At 42.1% G+C, this 18731-nt stretch overlaps 1 protein-coding gene across 1 annotated transcript in view; it reads left to right on the forward strand.

Moving 5' to 3' along the window:
* The window catches only part of HGSNAT (heparan-alpha-glucosaminide N-acetyltransferase), a 57396-nt gene extending 38985 nt beyond the window's left edge, over positions 1–18411 (forward strand). The window contains exons 12-18 of the mRNA XM_075861520.1: positions 894–1015; positions 1971–2097; positions 4349–4435; positions 14082–14159; positions 14505–14575; positions 16071–16183; positions 17414–18411. Of these exons, the coding sequence (XP_075717635.1) occupies positions 894–1015; positions 1971–2097; positions 4349–4435; positions 14082–14159; positions 14505–14575; positions 16071–16183; positions 17414–17595 (780 nt within the window). The 3' untranslated portion in view covers positions 17596–18411. The remainder of the gene's footprint in view (positions 1–893; positions 1016–1970; positions 2098–4348; positions 4436–14081; positions 14160–14504; positions 14576–16070; positions 16184–17413) is intronic.
* Positions 18412–18731: the final 320 nt, after the last annotated feature.

Genomic DNA, 18731 nt, shown 5'->3' on the forward strand with positions numbered 1-18731 from the left:
ACTATAATCCTACAAAATCCATGACTTTGTGCAAGTGTATCTAGAAGAATTGATGCTGTTTTGAAGGCAAAGGGTGGTCACACCAAATATTGATTTTGATTTAGATTTCTCTTCTTCTGTTCATTCACATTGTATTTTGTAAATTAATTAAAAAAAACTATTAACACTTCTATTTTTGAGAGCATTCTTACTTCTTTTCAGCGTTTTTCCATAACTGCCTAAAACGTTATGTATTTCGATACCAAGCTGGGTGGCCGCACAGCTTAGTATTGAAATAAATGAAGAGAACATGGCGCACGCGCAGCATTAGGCGCCTGCGATGTTCTCCTCTTACAGTGACCCTTTCCCTGCCCCTTTCTCAGATTATCATTGGTGGCAGTAGAGAAAGAAAGGTGGAGCGTTCCTCCCTTCTACGGTGACGCCCCGCTCGTCATTCGTGCCGGCCGCGTCACAGTAGGAAGGAGGAACGCTCCTCCTTCCTTTCTCTACTGCTACCAATGATAATCTGAGAATGTGAGAAAGGGGAAGGGAGGGAACGTTCACGAGCGGCACAGGTTTCCTGATGACGTGCCTGTGTCGCTCACACTGCAGTGTAGTGACAGATTGGGCCCAGGCAGGTAGTACAGCAGAGCACAAGCTTGAAAAAAGGCAGCCAGCATTGAGGAACATTGGGATTAATGTGACCCACATTAACCCCAAAGTTACCATTATGTAAGGGAAATTATGAAGTCACTTATTAATGTGAGACATATGGTGTTCTATTTCTGAAAGCATTTTTACTTCGCAGCATTTTTCCACAACTGCCTAATACTTTTGCGCCAGTAGGGTGTGTGGAAGCCATATCCATGTAAAAGGATCTTCTATTGCTTACAAATACCACTTTTACATTCTAGAACCGTACATGTTTCCTATTGCAAGATGTGATCCTTTTCTGGCCTCAGTGGCTGATAATATTAGTCCTACAAGCAGGCTGGCTGTGTTTGACTTTCCTGCTTCCTGTGCCTGGATGCCCCACGTGAGTTGTTTTAAAATATGTACTACTAATAAATGCATGTGTGCTGTACACTGACGGGTTGCACTTTATGTAGAGTGTCTGATCAATACAGGTTCAAATACATCGGGTGAAATTTATCTGGTGCAAAGGAAAAGTAGAGCAGTTGCCCACTGCAACCAATCAGATTTTTTTAGAGGCCCTTTTTGAATTAATGTTGCAGCACAATGGGTTGCTATGAACCACTTCTCCACTTTTTAGCACCAGATTTGATAAATTCCCCCCCCCCCCCTTAAATCTTTTAAGTTAACAAAACCATTTGAATAATGTTGGCCATATACAGACAGATACTGTTCTATAGATTGAGTGACATTATGTCTCTTTCAGCCAATACTAATGCGCATCCTCTGGCTAAATTGTAGGATTATAGCCACTGGGGGAGATGCATCAAAAGTGAAGCGGTTGTCCATGGCAACCAATGGGGTTGCTGCTTTCATTTTCCAAAGGGCCTCTGAAAAATTAGAGGTGGAATGTGATTGGTTGCCATGGGCAACTACTCCACTTTTCCTTGCACCAGTTTTGAGATATCTCCATTACATCTACAGTTCTAATATAACTACACAGGCCAATGGGATTATTTTTTTTATGAACGTCATTGTGAGCCCATAAATGTTATGATATAAGGCCACATGACTGATAGCAGTAACATACCAGATAGATTAGATAGCTTGTGCTGTACATCTAGTCTAGGGCTACACTGCGACTTTTTGTAACACGAATATCAAATTTTAACTGTCGAGCAACAGCTGCAGTCTACAAAAGTAAATGGAGTTCAATACGTCCTCTAGACTACAGCTGTAGTTAAATTGTTTGTTTAAATTAGAAAGTTGCGGTACAAAAAGTTGCCGTGCAGCTCTATCCTTAGTGTTGATTTGGCATCATTCCTGAAATTAGTCTTCCAGAATTTTCTATTTTACAGGGGTTATCTCGGACCTGGAGGTATTGGTGATTTTGGGAAATATCCAAACTGTACAGGAGGGGCAGCTGGTTACATTGACCGCTTAGTTCTTGGTGAAGACCATGTGTATCAACATCCATCTTCTAACGTGAGTTCAAGCTTAATACTACTACAGTCACTTTTTTATTTTGCTATAAGTGTCAGAGCTATGTTGTATGGCACTAACATATACTCAATGGCCCACATTTATTAACCCCTTCCCACATTATCAGGTACATGCTTGTCATGGGAAGAGTCCCTTTCCCGCTTTCTAACATGCATATATGTGATATTGAGTGTGCAGGCGCATGAAGCTGGGCCCACACGAGCCTCGCGGAAGCCTGGCTGTGACTGATGGCCGTGATCGGAGAAACCACCGATCGCGGGTGTTGAACCCCTTATAGGCCACGGTGCATACCAACCGTGTCCTTTTAAGTGTTTTGACAAATGGAGTGGGCTCTCTCTGTCACCCATCGGTGGCCTACGATTGCCGAATGCCAATAGGTTGCCATGTATAAAGGCTGGTTGAGAATAGAAAACAAAATGGCGCTACATAGTGTGAGTACGTCAGGATAGCATTCGTTTTCTCTATTAGATATATCACCTTTTGGGGGTTGTGCATGGATCGACACAACACTATTGCGGAGCCAGTTGGTTGGGAAGGATGCTGCTAGTGTCGTAATCTCTAGGGAATCAGGTGCCAGCCTTGCCGGAGAGTGAATGCAAGTAGATAAAAACAATGGAGACCATTAAGTCCTTGTCTCATGTTTACTTGATAAAGGGGTTGTTTTTCCCCGAAACGTGTTGTACCTCAAGAGACTTTCTCTTTTTTATAATCTATTATTTTAGGCAATAAATTTTAGATATTTTTTCAAAAAACCTTTTGGACTCGTGGAAGTATTGCGCCTGGATAGTGTCTGTTCTTTTCACAGTGGATCCCATCTGGTTCCCATTGTTTTTATCTACTTGCAATAGGTTGCCAAGGCAGCCGATGACCTAGTAAAGGTCCCCAGGCCAGCCATTACTAGATATACTAGTCCTTCTCAATGAATTAGAATATCATCAGAAAGTTAATTTATTTCAGTAATTCAATTCAAAAAGTGAAACTCCTATATTATATAGATTTGTTACACACAGAGGGATCTATTTCCAGCATTTTTTCTTTTAATGTTGATGATTATGGCTAGCAGTTAATGAAAACCCAAAATTTAGTGTCTCAGAAAATTAGACTATTATATAAGCCCAATTTCAAAAATTATTTTTAATACCGGAATGTAGGCCTACTGAAAAGTATGTACAGTATATGCCCTCGATACTTGGTCGGGGCTCCTTTTGCATGAATTACTGCATCAATGCGGCGTGGCATGGAGGCGATCAGCCTGTGGCACTGCTGAGGTGTTCTGGAAGCCCAGGTTGCTTTGATAGTGGCCTTCAGCTAGTCTGCATTGTTGGGTCTGGTGTCTCTTATCTTCCTCTTGATAATACCCCATAGATTCTCTATGAGGTTTAGGTCAGGCGAGTTCGCTGGCCAATCAAGCGCAGTGATACTGCGGTTATTAAACCAGGTATTGGTACTTTTGGCAGTGTGGGCAGGTGCCAGGTCCTGCTGGAAAATGAAATCAGCATCTCCATAAAGCTTGTCAGCAGAGGGTAGCGCTCTAAAATTTCCTAGTAGACGGCTGCGTTGACTCTGGACTTGATATAACACACCTTGATCTAAGACCCCCACCGATCGCTAAAACGAAGCAGCAGAAACGCTCGGGTGAGCGCTGAGCCACTTGGTTTCTGATCGGCTTTTCTCCATAAGGCAAGCAGTTGGTGTATGGGCTCAATAGAAAGTCTATGGTGCTGTACACCAGCTGCTTGGCTTTCCAAAAAAAGCAGATCAGAAAATAAGCGGCTCAGTGCTCACCTGAGCACTTCTGCTGCTTAGTTTTAGCGATTGGTGGGGTCTCCGTGCTCAGACCCCCACCGATTAAAAACTTCTGACATGTCACTATGACATGTCAGAAGTTTTCTGAAAGTTTAGTTACCCTTTAAGGCCAAAATTGGCAAGGTTCTTAATGGGGTTACAAGCATACAAAATGCAAAGTAACCTGAACAGCAAGATAGACTATGCACAATTCCATTTATATAGCCTTATAAAATTTGCACACTATAGATATAAATTTAGATGGTATAATAGGACAATAAGGATGCAGTGTATCGGATCTATAACCAGCAAGGCATAAGTGTGCCCAGGTGTACACTGCATTATATACCTTATCATTTTCTCTCTATTCACATCAAATATACATGAATATATTGTAACTTCCAGAAACCTCTGCAACTGGCCTGACAGCATGTGGACTTTTCTGCAGGTGGTGTATAAAACAACAGTCCCTTACGACCCTGAAGGAATATTGGGAACTATAAATTCAGTTGTGATAGCATTTCTTGGACTCCAGGTAATGTGAATAATTTTCCTATGTTGTTTATACTTAATTATAAGCATTATATCCTGTATCTAGATCTTTACTATGGACCAGGCCCTGCAAAATTTTGCTTACAATGAGTAGATGAGGGTGAAATTATATATTTTAGGCCTGGATCGCGCGCACCGTTTTGATGCATTTTTTTTTGGCTGTTTTTTTTAAGCCCAAGCCAGAAGTGGATCCAAAAGGAAGGAAAGGTTTTTTTTTTTTTAAGAAAAAAGATTGATGTGTCTCCTTTCTTTTATGTCCTATCCTGTGTTTGAATCAAAGAACGGAATTAAAAACTGTGTGTGTTCCTGACCTTACACATTAATTTAATGTCCGTCTATATGAAATCTATACAGTAGTGTTAGAAAAAAATTAGCAATGAGTTTAAAAAGGCAAATAAAGCGTGTGATGGTGCATTATGTGTGGTTTAGGCCGGATTCACACGAGCATGTGCGTTTTGCGCGCGTTGCAGTTCCGTGTGTCATCAGTGAATGCTGCGTGATTTTCATGCATATGCCATCCTTATGACACGCGGTTTTGATGTTTAGAAAAAGAAATGAAGTGCATGCTTTTTTTTCCTTAATTTCTTTATCTACTGGTGCGCGACACACGGAAGTGCTTCCGTGTGCTTCGCGTGATTTTCACGCACCCATTGACTTCAATGGGTGCGTGAGGCGCGAAAAACTTCCAAGTATAGAACATGTCGTGTCCCTGTAACGGCAGTCGGCCGGTGCCTTGGCCTGACCGGCCGCGTGTTGCACGAGAGACAGAAGCAGGAACAATCTATTGCCATCCGGCATCTTGGTTCTCTCCCTGTTATACTTACCTTCAGGGTATGTGCACACGAGAACTGTCTTTTACGTCTGAAAAGACAGACTGTTTTCAGGAGAAAACAGCTGCGTCGTTTCAGACGTAAAAGCTCCTCCTCGCATTATGCGAGGCGTCTTTAACGCTCGTAATCTTGAGCTGCTCTTCATTGAGTTCAATGAAGAACGGCTCAAATTACGTTGCAAAGAAGTGTCCTGCACTTCTTTGCCGAGGCAGTCAATTTACGCGTCGTCGTTTGACAGCTGTCAAACGACGACCCGTAAATGACATGTCGTCGGCACAGTACGTCGGCAAACCCATTCAAATGAATGGGCAGATGTTTGCAGACGTATTGTAGCCCTATTTTCAGACGTAAAACGAGGCATAATACGCCTCGTTTACGTCTGAAAATAGGTTGTGTGAACCCAGCCTCACAGAAGGGCACGCTGAGCACTGGGGTAGACTATCTGCATCCTCGGGCCTACACCGTTCCTTATTTCTTGTCCTGCCCAACTGAGGCCTAGTTCAGCCTTCCAACAGCAGACTAAATTTCCTCTGACGGCCGTTAGCGCTGATCGCATAGACGGCCTTCTGCATCCAAAGTTTGGACCCTTGCGAATTACAGGGGGGGAATAAGAGACTGTGGGAAGCTGATATCCTTCCACCCCAGGGGTGTTACCTTACGGCCTTGCCTGGCTCTGAAGCAGAAAATAAAGTTGCCCATCACTGCCACTAGAGTCTGCTGTTACTGCAGCGTTCCTGTACTACATATGGTATAGGAGCTTTATTACTACCTGTTGTATTTTGGATTATTGAAATCTTTTACTGAGGATTACCTATATTCTTTTGGATTGTACTCATTTTTGCTACTGGGACGTTCCTCCTGTTGATCCTTGCTTGGTGACTTTTCACTTGCTTATATACTAAAAGAATAAGCTACCATGACAAAACGTAGGGGCAAGACTGCTCTCAGGAAACCTATGGAGTATTTTGCTAACCCTGCTCTGCCACAGGATGAATGTTCTCTACTGGCTGTTCCTTTCACTCCGATACCTGGGGAGATGTGCCCTCCTAGCCTCTCGCTACACGTTGATGGGGCGCCTTTTAAGGATAAAGACTCCTCGATGAACTCAGCAAATGGCGGGGATAACGCTAAATAGAGGAATGCACTCTCCCCTATTGCTTCGCCTACAGTTAAATGTCCAGCCAAACAGAAATCTTCACAAATAGATGATGTCTTGTTGTCTCAGGCTTTGGTGGATGCGCCCTATGATATTACTCAATTTCCCTCTTCTGATGCCCCCATTACAGTGGACACATTTAAAGGCATGGTAGTCCTTCTTCAAAATGGCATCAACAACAGCGTTTCCTCTCTAGTCCGCGAACTGCAATCCAATGTCAACGCTTTGGGAGATCGTACCGACCACTTGGAACGCAAAATGGAAGATTTCTCGTGGCACACAATGAACTTGTGGATGCACATAATACACTGGTAGAAGTTAAATGGCTCAAGGGTAAAGCCACAGATGCCGAGGATCGCTCCAGGCACAATAATACTAAAATAAGGGATATCCCAGAGTAGGTGACCTCTTCTGTTCTTGCAACTTATCTAAGACGTCTGTTCCTCACCATTGCACCATCTCTCTCACATCTGGACTTGACAATTGACTGGGTACATAGAATACCAAAATCCAAAGCGGCTCCAGACAAGGCATCTAGGGATGTTCTGTACAGAATACCTTTCTATCTCCTAAAGGAAAGATTGATGTGTTTTTTTTTAACTTTCTTTTTTATTTGCCTTTTTCCAATTTTACATAATAACATTTCAATACAACATTGAACTTTGAAAAACAATTGAACATTTGCCAAAATGTATCGACATCGTTACCTTCACAAAATATTACACAGTAGAACGTCCATACAAGTAAGAATTTAGAGTTTACAATTATTTCCGACACATAGCCAACCATCCCATTCCACCTCCAGTATTCTGTCCTACCAAAAAGACCTGTGCAAGTAGTCTAACAATACCTGGTATTGTCCTAATATCTTTCTCCCTGACACCTCTAGGGTATCTCCAATGCTCCCAAAGAACCACTAAGGTGTTCTCTTGCGTACCACGCTGTCTGTCTAAACGAGGTCATTAATTCTCTCATCTCCTGATCATCGAATTGAGTAACAATGAATCTTTTCCATTTGGCGAAAAAGTGTGCCGTTTCCTTTTCTTTATGTCATTCTGTTTCTAGACGGTCTATATTCAAAAGCTTCTTCAGCTGTATAATCACCTCCGATAGTGTTGGGGCTTCCCTAAGCAACCAGTTCTGCAATAGACATCTTTTTGCTACCATGAGGACAGTATGTATTATTGAGGGCACCCGTCTAGATATCGCCGTGTCCTCTTCCTCAGGTGGTCTCACCTGATGAAATAACATACATTGTGGAGACATTGGTAGGGATGTTGCCCAGAATGTTGTTGCAAACCTGCACATTTCCCCAGAAAAATTTTGGGTAGCTTGACAGCTCCAAATCCCGTGGTACATAACAGATTTGGCCAATTGACATTTAGGACAAGCAGTTATCCTCTCCGGATTAGAGGCAGAAGCTGGTATGTTGAAACCATAAATAGCATTATGCATCATTTTGAAATACGACTCCCTCCATCTCTCATTTATAATTTCCTTTCGAACGGTCTTCCACCCTTTCAGTATAACTTCCGCTATATCCGAATCCCCCGTCACTCTCTCCGACATTTTATAGCCATCCTTCGGATTCTGCTTAATGACTCTATTTCTAATGATGCTATATAATGAGGATATCGAAGCTTTTTCCAATCTCGGGCCTATAATTTCATCAAAAGTGTGTACTAGCGCTTCCTCATGCAAGATTGATGTTTGAGGCGAGAAAGATGGGTACGCTGCCTAACCCTTACACTTCCATCTCTTTATTTCCGGATCTCTCGGCTGCCACTCTTCAAGCTTGAAGGGACTTCTTTCCAGTTACAAAGATTTTGAGAGACCACAGCATGAAATACAAGTGGGGATTCTCTACCAAATTATTAATAACGAATAATGGTGCCCTCGCTGCTGTCGCCTCTGTGGAAGGTTTTTCACTGCTACGAAAGTGGAACGTCCCCATTCCTGAACTATCCTCTAGATCTGGAGGGACTCTGGCACCCGCTTCGTTGGTTCCAGAATGGCACACCGTGGGCTCCTGTCAACATGCTACCTGACCAAGCTGATCATTTATTATTGCTTGTGTGAATCCCCTGAGATTCCAGTATCCTTCTTCCAGTTAGCCTTAACTCTACAATTGTATTGAGCACTTCTAACGTGCTTTGTTTTTCCTCCCCCTGGAAAAATCAGTGCGTGTGAAAACAGTCATAGTGTGGTAGTTTGCTCAATTATGGTTTGTTTTGTTCTACTATTATATGTACTGCTGGTTCTGTTACTCGGCTGCAAAACATCTAACTTCGCAGACACTTACCTACTACTGCATTGTCCAGGCTGTTGTGTCCCAATACTGTATGGGTATTGTTTTACTGGTATCTTCACACGTCTAATGGCATATGTTCTTTGATCCTCCTTTATGGTGATACAATATTCCTCAATTAATGTCAGGGGACTTAATAGTCCCTTCAAACGAAGTCTTTTGTGGCGTGAGGCCAAGTCCTTGCAATGTGATATCTTATTGGTACAAGAAACGCATTTTCATGTAGATAAATCCCCTACATTTTCTAACAAATATTTTCCGCACATTTTTACCTCCTCCTTACCAGCTAAACGTAAAGGAGTTATGATTGCTGTCAAGAATACAGTAGCTCTTACCTTTAAATCGCTTATTCAAGATCCTCAAGGGAGGATTTTAGGATTGGTGTGTGAAATTAATAATATTTTGTACACTATATTTAATGTGTATTTTCCCAACAAACGTCAACATCATTATTTAAAATCTTTACTGCCAAAAATTAAGAATTCAACACAGGGCTTGTTAGTTATTGGTGGAGATTTTAATATGCCCATTGAACCGTCTATAGACTCCACTGCTAGATGTAGACCAATTTCCCCCTTTGCTTCAACTCTGTTAGAGGAGGGCCTGTATGACGTGTGGAGGTGCCAGCATGGGGGAAAGCGGGATTATACCCTTTTCTCTCCCCCACACGTTTCCTACTCCAGGATTGATTTATTTTTTGCTAAAAAAAAAATCTTCTCCCAATGGCGTTTAAATAATTTATATCCTCCACCACTCTGATCATGAACATAAATGAAAGGAAGAATTGACACAGTACTTCAAACATAGGAACAGTTTCCTGTCCACATGTATTGTGGAACGCCCACAAGGCTTACATGAGAGGGATGTTCTCAGGCCAAACGAAAAAGGTGATATTTGAACAAATTCCAAAAATCTCAGATTTAGATTTAAAAAACAAAGCGTCCCCTTCAATGATTTACTCGACTGAATTGCGGTCCCTAGTTTCAATTTACAGTCTCTACTTTCTTCCCAGCATGACTTATATCTCAAACACATGCAAATGCATACTTGCGTGCATAATAACAAGGCTGGCGCACTCTTGGCTAAGAAAATAAAACAAACCTTGCCGCACTCTCATTGCCTACCTTATAGACAAACAGGGGCATACAATTCTGGATCATAGACTGATAGCTGAGCAGTTTCAGGCGTATTATAGCACTTTATACAACCTGCATAGAGATGTTAACATTTACCAACCAAGTCCGATATCAGACTTTCTCAATGCGGTCCTATTGCCACATGTCACAAACCCAGCTACAGGATCTCTCGGCCCCATTTACTGAACCGGAAATACATAAAGCCATAACTTCCCTGAAGTTATTTAAAGCTCCTGGCCCTGACGGGTTTATGAACAACTATTACAAAGTGTATGCCCAAATCCTAGCCCCTCGTCTATTGCAAGTCTTCAATAAGGCTGCCTTGGAAGGTGCTTTCCCAGACTAAATGCTATCTGCCACTATAGTTACCCTCCCCAAGCCTGGGAAAGATTCTATATCTCCAGCTAAGTTCCGCCCGATCTCTCTCTTTTAAATTCGGATGTCAAAATATATGCGAAGCTTCTCTCCAATAGACTTTTCCGAATTGTCCCTCAGTTAAATCAGATCAGGTGGGGTTTGTGGCAGGACGACAGGCTCCGGACGGAACTCGTAGGTTTATGGATTTGGTGCAGTGTGCGGAGATTACTCTAAAGCCTTCGCTGCTCCTAGCCTTGGACACCGAGGAGGCGTTTGATCGAGTGCATTGGGATTATTTGTCTCACCTCTTGGAGCACTTTGGTCTTAAAGGTTTCATAAAATCCTCTATCCTTGCATTATACTCGTCTCCTTCAGCTAGGGTTCTTTAAAAAAAAAAATGTCACGCGACAAGTCTGCCCACTATCCCCTATCATATTTTCCCTGGTTATGGAACCACTGGCAGAGTTAATACGTAGTAATTCAAATAGTCAGGGTATTACAGTTGGATCTACGGTTCACAAAATCTGCCTCTATGCGGATGATCTATTAGCAATTTCTGATCCTCTTCAATCGTTACCCGCTGTTCAGGATGTTATTTCAATGTTTGGTAGGATATCCTAATATAAAGTCAACTCCTCTAAGGCCCCATGCCCACTTCAGTTTTTTCCTTCAGGGTGCTATCCGTTTTTGTCACTGATGGCACCCTGAACCCATTCATTTCAATGGGGTCATGCACACTTCAGTTTTTTTGACGGTCCGTTGCTCCGTTCCTATCCAAAGTAGAGCATGTCCTACTTTGGTCAGAGAATCCGTGAGGCCCATGCAAGTCAATGGGGCCGTCAAAAAAAACCTGAAGGCACACGGAAGGCATCCGTGTGCCGTCCGTGTGTGACGGAGCCGTTGCCTAGCAACCGCCGGGCGGGCAGAAAAACATTACACTAATCGGCAGCCACTTGTCTCTATCAATCACTGATAAGAGAAAAGGGGCTGCTGATTAAAGATAAAATAAAAGGAATTTCATACGTACCCGGTCGTTGTCTTGGTGACGGGTCCCTCTTCTTCCTCCAGTCCGACCTTCTTTTCTGACGCGGCAGCCTGTGATTGGCTGCAGAGGCCGCTGCAGCCTGTGATTGGCTGCAGAGGCGGTCACGTGGAATGAAGTGTCATCCTTGGAGGCCAGCCTTCTGATGTCATCCTGACGTGCATGACCACCGCTGCAGGCAATCACAGGCTGACATGGATGAAACGTCATCGCTGGAGGCCGGACAGTAGGAATGTAAGTATGAACTTTATTATTTTTTTATTTTATTTTCCGCGCGCCGAGCATGGTACTGTCAAGGTTGCTGAAAGAGTTACCTCCGATCAGTGCAGCCCATTAACTCTTTCAGCACCCTGGACAGTACCATGCTCGGCACACGGAAACAGAAACACGGAGTGCACACGGGAGTGCACAAAACGGTCACACGGATCTGTCACAAACGGCCGTGAAAAATGTGTGGCGGAAGTGTGCATGAGGCCTTAGTCAAACGATTCTGGTGTGAACCCATTCATGCACACAGGACCCATTAGAATACAATACAAATATACGCATATGCTTACAATATTTCAGCTGTCTATGGACACTTGCCCTTACAGTCACCGTTAGGAAGAGTCTGTGCCAACACAACATATAAAGTTCATTGTGAAGCAAGAAGTCTAGCATTGTTAAAAGGACCGCAGGACAGAGTGAAGAGGTATTGGAAAATAATATTTTGTGGTCATAGCTGCTATGCAGTCATGACATATGAATTGTGAAAAGTTGAGAGTTTTTAAGTAACATTTAGGGTATGTGCACACACACTAATTACGTCCGTAATTGACGGACGTATTTCGGCCGCAAGTCCCGGACCGATGCAGGGAGCCGGGCTCCTAGCATCATACTTATGTACGATGCTAGGAGTCCCTGCCTCTCCGTGGAACTACTGTCCCGTACTGAAAACACGATTACAGTACGGGACAGTTGTCCTGCAGATAGTTATGTACGATGCTAGGAGCCCGGCTCCCTGCACTGTGTTCGGTCTGGTACTTGCGGCCGAAATACGTCCGTCAATTACGGACGTAATTAGTGTGTGTGCACATACCCTAAAAGCTATAAGAGTTAGTCGTCTGGTCCGAGGCAAAGCATTGCGGAGAATAGGTGCAGCACAGAAGTAGACTCGGAAACAGGAGAAAACTGACACGTGCCCATAAATCTGGCGCATTTTCCGATTCTTCATAGCCACGTCTTTCTTTTGACACTTTTCAGAAATGTTGAGGTAGGTGTAACAAGTGTTACTAACAAGATATTTGGCATGCAACTTGCCATTGAATTCTGGCTTGTTTAGCAAATCTCCAATGTCTAAACTTTGCCTTTTTGTATTTTAGAACCTTTATAATATTGTAGTACACTAATAAGTGACTGTTTTTAAAAAAAAAAAAAAAATTCTAATCCTGCACAATCTCTGTAGGCTTCGGCCACATGGAGACTTAAGGCTTGTCCACACGTAACGGAATTGCTGCAGAAAATCACACCATTTCCTGCGTTTTTTTTTTTATTGCAGGAAATGGTGCGGATATTGTTGCATTTTTTTCAATGCTGAGAGATGGTGACATGTCCTCTGAAAAACGCAGCAATTCTGTTCACTTTCCGCAGCAGGAATTGACATGCTGCGGTATGAAAAATACGCACCGCAGGTGAATTTCTGCTCAGACATTTTATGCAGCGTGTGGATGGGATTTGTTGAATCTCACCAACTTTGCAGCTACTGTATTCTTCTGCGTATTTTCCATCCGCAATTCCGGATGGAAAATACGCAGCAATTCCGCTTTGTGTGGACAAGCCCTTATTGTATCACCACTGATCGAGTGACAGCTGCAATCCACAAGTTTACATACAATTTAATGTAATCTTTTGGACTGCAGCGGTAGATTCGCATTTCGTTTTTACCCTACTTTAGCGTGTATGTTGGAAAAGCTCCCGACATATACCCTAAATGTGTCCATAGGGCTCCATTAGCCCAGTGTCCTTTTGGCCTCTGTCGGACTGGTATACATCGATATACCAGTTTTTGGTTTTCTTTTGAGCCTATGTGTGATGGATGCTACAGTATGTCATCAGTCAGAGTTATACGTTAAATGTATACCTCGGCGAGCTTCCCCGGGGCCGAAGTCCCCAGGAAGAGCATCAGGTACTGCTCTGGCCGGGGACTTCAGGACTGGAGAAACCCCTGACGTCCCTGTCCATAGCGCTGTGCCCGGGGAGTTCGGCCAACTTATCCCACTATATGCCTATACAGTAAGATACGTTAGGACTCCCAACAGATACCTCAGATGAAAGGATGAAAACGCGATATGGACGAGGCCTAACAGTTAAAGGGGTTGTCCGTAAATAGGGTGTGTGAACCCAGCCTAATACTCACCTTACCAATCCCTTGCCAACGTTTCCCTTTCCCCCTGCCGATCCCGGTTTACTCAGCCTTCAGAGAGGACGTGTCGACATGACATGTAATCACTGGCTGCAGCATTGACGTGTCGACATCCCTAAGCTCACCGCTAGAGGCCAAGAAACCGGCGGGATCCTGGAAAGTGGTGGCACGGGATTGGTAAGTTAAATATTACTCCCTTTTTGTTATTTTGGACCATTGTAAGATGTTTCTTTAGAAAACTAAATAAACAAATCATAAATTATGGGGTTGGACAACCTTTTTAAAAATCCATTAGTTGTGCTGCAAAAAGTCTGCGTAGACCAGGTCTTAATAATTGGTTTATGGATAGGACAGCCTACTCTGTTAATAACGTGTATGTAATTTTTATCACTGTTACAGGCCGGTAAAATTCTCGTGTTTTACAAGAATCAGCACAAGCAGGTGCTGGTGAGGTTCTTCACGTGGAGTGTGTTCATGGTATGTAATGGGCAATTGTGTGTTTTTGTGGCTTATTTTATGGATTGCTGCTTACCAGGGGTTTCATGTCTAAATTATTTTGCCAGTGATAACTGCATTTTATGTATTCGTCATCTATTACAACTTCATATAATATTCTAGAATTAGCTTTCCTAGCCATGTTTTCATGTGCAATATGAAAAAAAACCTTTAGTAAGACCAGTACTCCAGAGAAAAAAAAATTGCTGTACGTTCATGAAACCAGAAGTAGAGACTGTATAGATGTGCAGAATATACACTGAATATGTAATGAATAAATCTATGCTGGCGTCCTCCATATTCTAGAATTGTTTCTTCTGTTTCTAGGGTGTTCTCTCTGCAATTTTGACTAAATGCTCAACAAATGAAGGATTCATTCCAGTGAACAAAAACCTGTGGTAAGAAAAAAAACCGCTGACTCTCTTACCCACATCGCTAGACGATTGATATTATTTATAGGTTTATATTCTGTACGGTTACCTGATGTGACCCGTGTCTGGCTACAGCTGGAAGGTGTGACCGAGGTGCTCCACGGTGCCCACTTTGGATTGGCATCTGTGTAATCCTAAATGGAGTTTGATGCAAATCCATGACAATTACGAATAGTTTTTGTGAATAACTGTAAAATAATAGTAAACCCCATCAGCAAGTTAATCACTTTCTAGCTTCAGATGGGGTTGGATGTCACTGGACCTTTTGGGTCCTATTATCAAGCAAGTGCCCACCAAATCATTCTCTGGTGGACCAGTTCAAGCCTTGCTGTGACTAGATCTTGCTCTTCTAACATGCTGTCAAAAACAATCCCTTGAATCTGCAGTACTTGCTTGGTTAGAGTATTCCCACCGATCTGACAAGGTGTAATGTTTTTATGAAACACCATTATTTGCTGAAAAAGAAAAACTCATAATCACAGTGTAATGGAGGATGGATACTACAGAAAACTTGGTCGTAGGTCCCATCCAAATGGCCGTTAAGAATTAAAAAAATAAAAAAAAACAACATGGTAGCACTCAAATACTTTTTGTAAAGTAATAACGCACTCTGCCCTTTTTTTTTCCAAATCTTTTACCCCAGGTAATCTTTTTTTAACCCATCACACCAATGCTGTATGTATTGTCCCTGTACTGTGGCACACAGTCCCGATAGGTTCGTATTACTGACTCGCAAGTACCACGGTGTAGAGTACCGATACGTAGATTTCTATGGGCGCCATAGTATGGATCTGTACCATACAGATCTGTAAAAAGGCTGTTTTGATGAAGCCAGAACGAGTTTTTAATAATGGGTATTTCATAGATGAAATATCTCAAAGCATAATGGCTATTTTGCCTTGTTTATTTCAGTGATGGTAATTTGGGCTCACACATTGCGGATTTTACTCTTTGCAACACAGCCTGTGAGCTCAGTCTAAGGCCTTATTCAGATGAGTGCGTCCGATTTGCGCCTGCAAAGAAACCGAGGGTATTTCAAGCATTTCAGTTCCGTGTGGCATTATTGTTCCTGTTTTTCTTTTTCCTCATCTTTAGCAACTTGTGCGCGAAAAACAGAGAGCACACAGATGTCGTCCGTGCGCTGATGGGTTTTTCACGCACCCATTGACGTCAATGGGCGACGTGGTCTGCAAAAACTGACCAAAATAGGACATGCGGTGCATGTAAAACTACAGACATGTGAATAACCCCATTGAATTACGTAGGTCCGTGTGCTGTCCGTTTTTTAACACACAGCACACGGACGTATAATACGCTCATCTGAATAAGGCCTAAGAGTTCACAACTCATGTCTTAGTTTAACCCCCTGTATTCCTATGCACACGTTGTCTACATTCTGCAGCACGCTACTGTAATAGCTGCTAACTTTTAATATTTTCATTGTTGCTTTTAAACTTTACAGGTCCATCTCCTATGTGACAACCCTCAGTTGTTTTGCTTTCTTCCTGCTCATGCTGATTTATTTTCTGGTGGATGTCAAAAGGGTTTGGATGGGCGGCCCATTTTTTTACCCAGGTAAGAAACTGTGAAAAAAACTAAAATACATTTAAAAGGATGATAGTGCAGTAGGCCTTCCACTCCTAATCGGCTTTAAATTATTGTATGTTTTATTTGCTGTAAAAATATCTATCCGTATTTCTTGAGTTTATCACCATATGATAAATTCGTTATAAAAGGGGGTGGGGCACGTTTTACAACTCTGAGCATTAGCTGTATATTTAGAGCCAATGATGGGGTTAGATATTGTCAGGGAAGACGGTGTTTTGGTCATAATACAGTTGTATGCTGCAACTGTGCTTGGTAAAACTACGCGGAAAAAAAAAAAATCACGCATCCCCTATAGACTAGCATCTATGGATGGATGCGTTGAAAAAAAAAAAAAAAAGGACATGTACTATTTTCTCACGGACCCTTCACACAGTCCATTGAAACAAGGCCACATTGAATTATATAGGTTTGCGTGACTGCCGTCACATGGACGTTTTAACACGTTCGTGTGAAGGCCTTAGTGTCTTATTGATTTTAAAGGTAAATGGCACCGCTGAAAACTACACGGCAAGGTGCCGATTGTTGGCATGGCAGCTTGGGGGCCTGATGAAACCCCCCCCCCCAGGTCTGCCATCTTTGGGCCGGAGGCAGGGCTTCATAGGAGATTGTTAGTGTAACAATATACTGCAATGCATTAGTATTGCAGTATATCATACAAGCGATCCAACAATTGCTGTTTTTTTTATTAAAAATAATTAACTTTTTCAGATACAGCTGCTTTTCTATCCTGGATGCGCTGCAGCTGTATCATGCACTGAAGCCGGAGTCAGTCAGGTCAGCACTACTGATGGGTTCAGGGAGTGAGTCCTGCGTGTCAAAGTTCATAACTTAAATGTGATCGATAACTAGTAATAAAGTAATTAAAGTTGCACCAAACACAGGCACAGAAAGTTATATTTTTTTTAAAAATAAAACAAAGGTGTACATAGCCTTTATGTCCACACCTCTACTTTTGAAAAGACTATAGATGATATTTATATGCTTATGTTTTGTACTGTTAACTGATGTGACCAGTGTCGGACTGGCGCACACCTGCCAGCTGTATAGAACCCACTTTTGGTCGTCATCTGTGTAGTCATAAGGCAGTAGTCGATACTGGTATCCATTCTGTCAGCAGCCATACTGGGTTTGTCGATACCTGCATGGATTGTTCGTATCCAGAAATAAATGAAATTTTTGTCCGTCCCCCAATTTTAGGAATGAACTCGATCCTGGTTTACGTTGGCCATGAAGTTTTTGAAAACTATTTTCCGTTCAAGTGGAAGATGCAGGACAATCCATCACATACACAGCACCTTACCCAGAATCTTGTAGCTACTTCTATATGGGTGCTGATTGCATATATCCTGTACAGGAAGAGACTATTCTGGAAGATATGACCACCTACATAATCTACTTGTAACCAGGGAAGAGCCATTCACAAACAATCCTAGATGGCAAGAATCTTTTAAAGTGGAGAACAGGACCATACACTGGCATCAGTTTGTAGATTTGTTTTTAATGTCATCTGTCTCATTACATGAACCACTGTAAGACGGCGGCAGGGAAAAAGGGAACGTTTTAATTTATAAAGTTGTCAGTGCCCTTTAGCAATCGAATTCATGTATAAATTACAAAAGTGTGTAAACACTGATGCAATTTAATTCAGAAACTTTCCCAATTCACCTCTCATCTCTAATAAGATATTTATACATTACCTCTCCCAACAGTTCATATTGAAGTCCTGCATAAAATAAAATGTCTACTTTTCCAATATTGCAAAAATTTATTTTTATTTGGTTTTAAAATATTCCATGAATGTTATATTAAATGTATTGCTTCATAAACAAATCTGTTAAAGTATGGGGTGAGATGTTTTTATATAGTAATATTTGTAAATGGTCTATTAGCCCTTTTTAAAGGGCACCAGTCAGCTCTTCCGACATGTCTGTCTTCGAAAATAATTGTATTCCCCTCGAAATAACAATTCTGGATCATTTCTCAGAACTTTACCATTCCGATGTTGTACCTCTTGGAAGTGTATGAATACATTGACAACTGTGTTTTACCATTCCACTTTGAATGGCTTGTATTTACTAGACATGTCAGGAGAGCCGCCAGGTCGTCGTCTAATGCAGAGCTCTCCTGCTATAAAATAGGTGATGTTGAGAGACATTAAGAATTAAAAAGAAATAAACAGTCCAGCCGAAATCAAATCACTTCAATTTATTAATTTACTAATCAATACAAAGAGCAGCCAAACCGAATACTGTAAAAAGTCCATCATGATTCCCATCCAAGTGTCCGTGGTATGGTTCTGACCCTGGTGCCGAGGTTTGGTAACGCTGTAATTTCAGCTTTCAATAGGTGGGGTGTCACATGTGGCTTCAGAGGGGCAAACCCAGAACTAAGCAGGTCTTTCACTGCTCCACAATGAAACTAATCTGAATGGATAAGATGTGAGGATGAGGCAAGCTGAAATTTCAACCATTATTGAATGTAAAATGTAGCATTTAGACACAAACTTGCTGTCTGG

The sequence above is a fragment of the Rhinoderma darwinii genome, chromosome 1 (assembly GCF_050947455.1).
Source record: "Rhinoderma darwinii isolate aRhiDar2 chromosome 1, aRhiDar2.hap1, whole genome shotgun sequence".
Classification (NCBI taxonomy): Eukaryota; Metazoa; Chordata; class Amphibia; order Anura; family Rhinodermatidae; genus Rhinoderma; species Rhinoderma darwinii.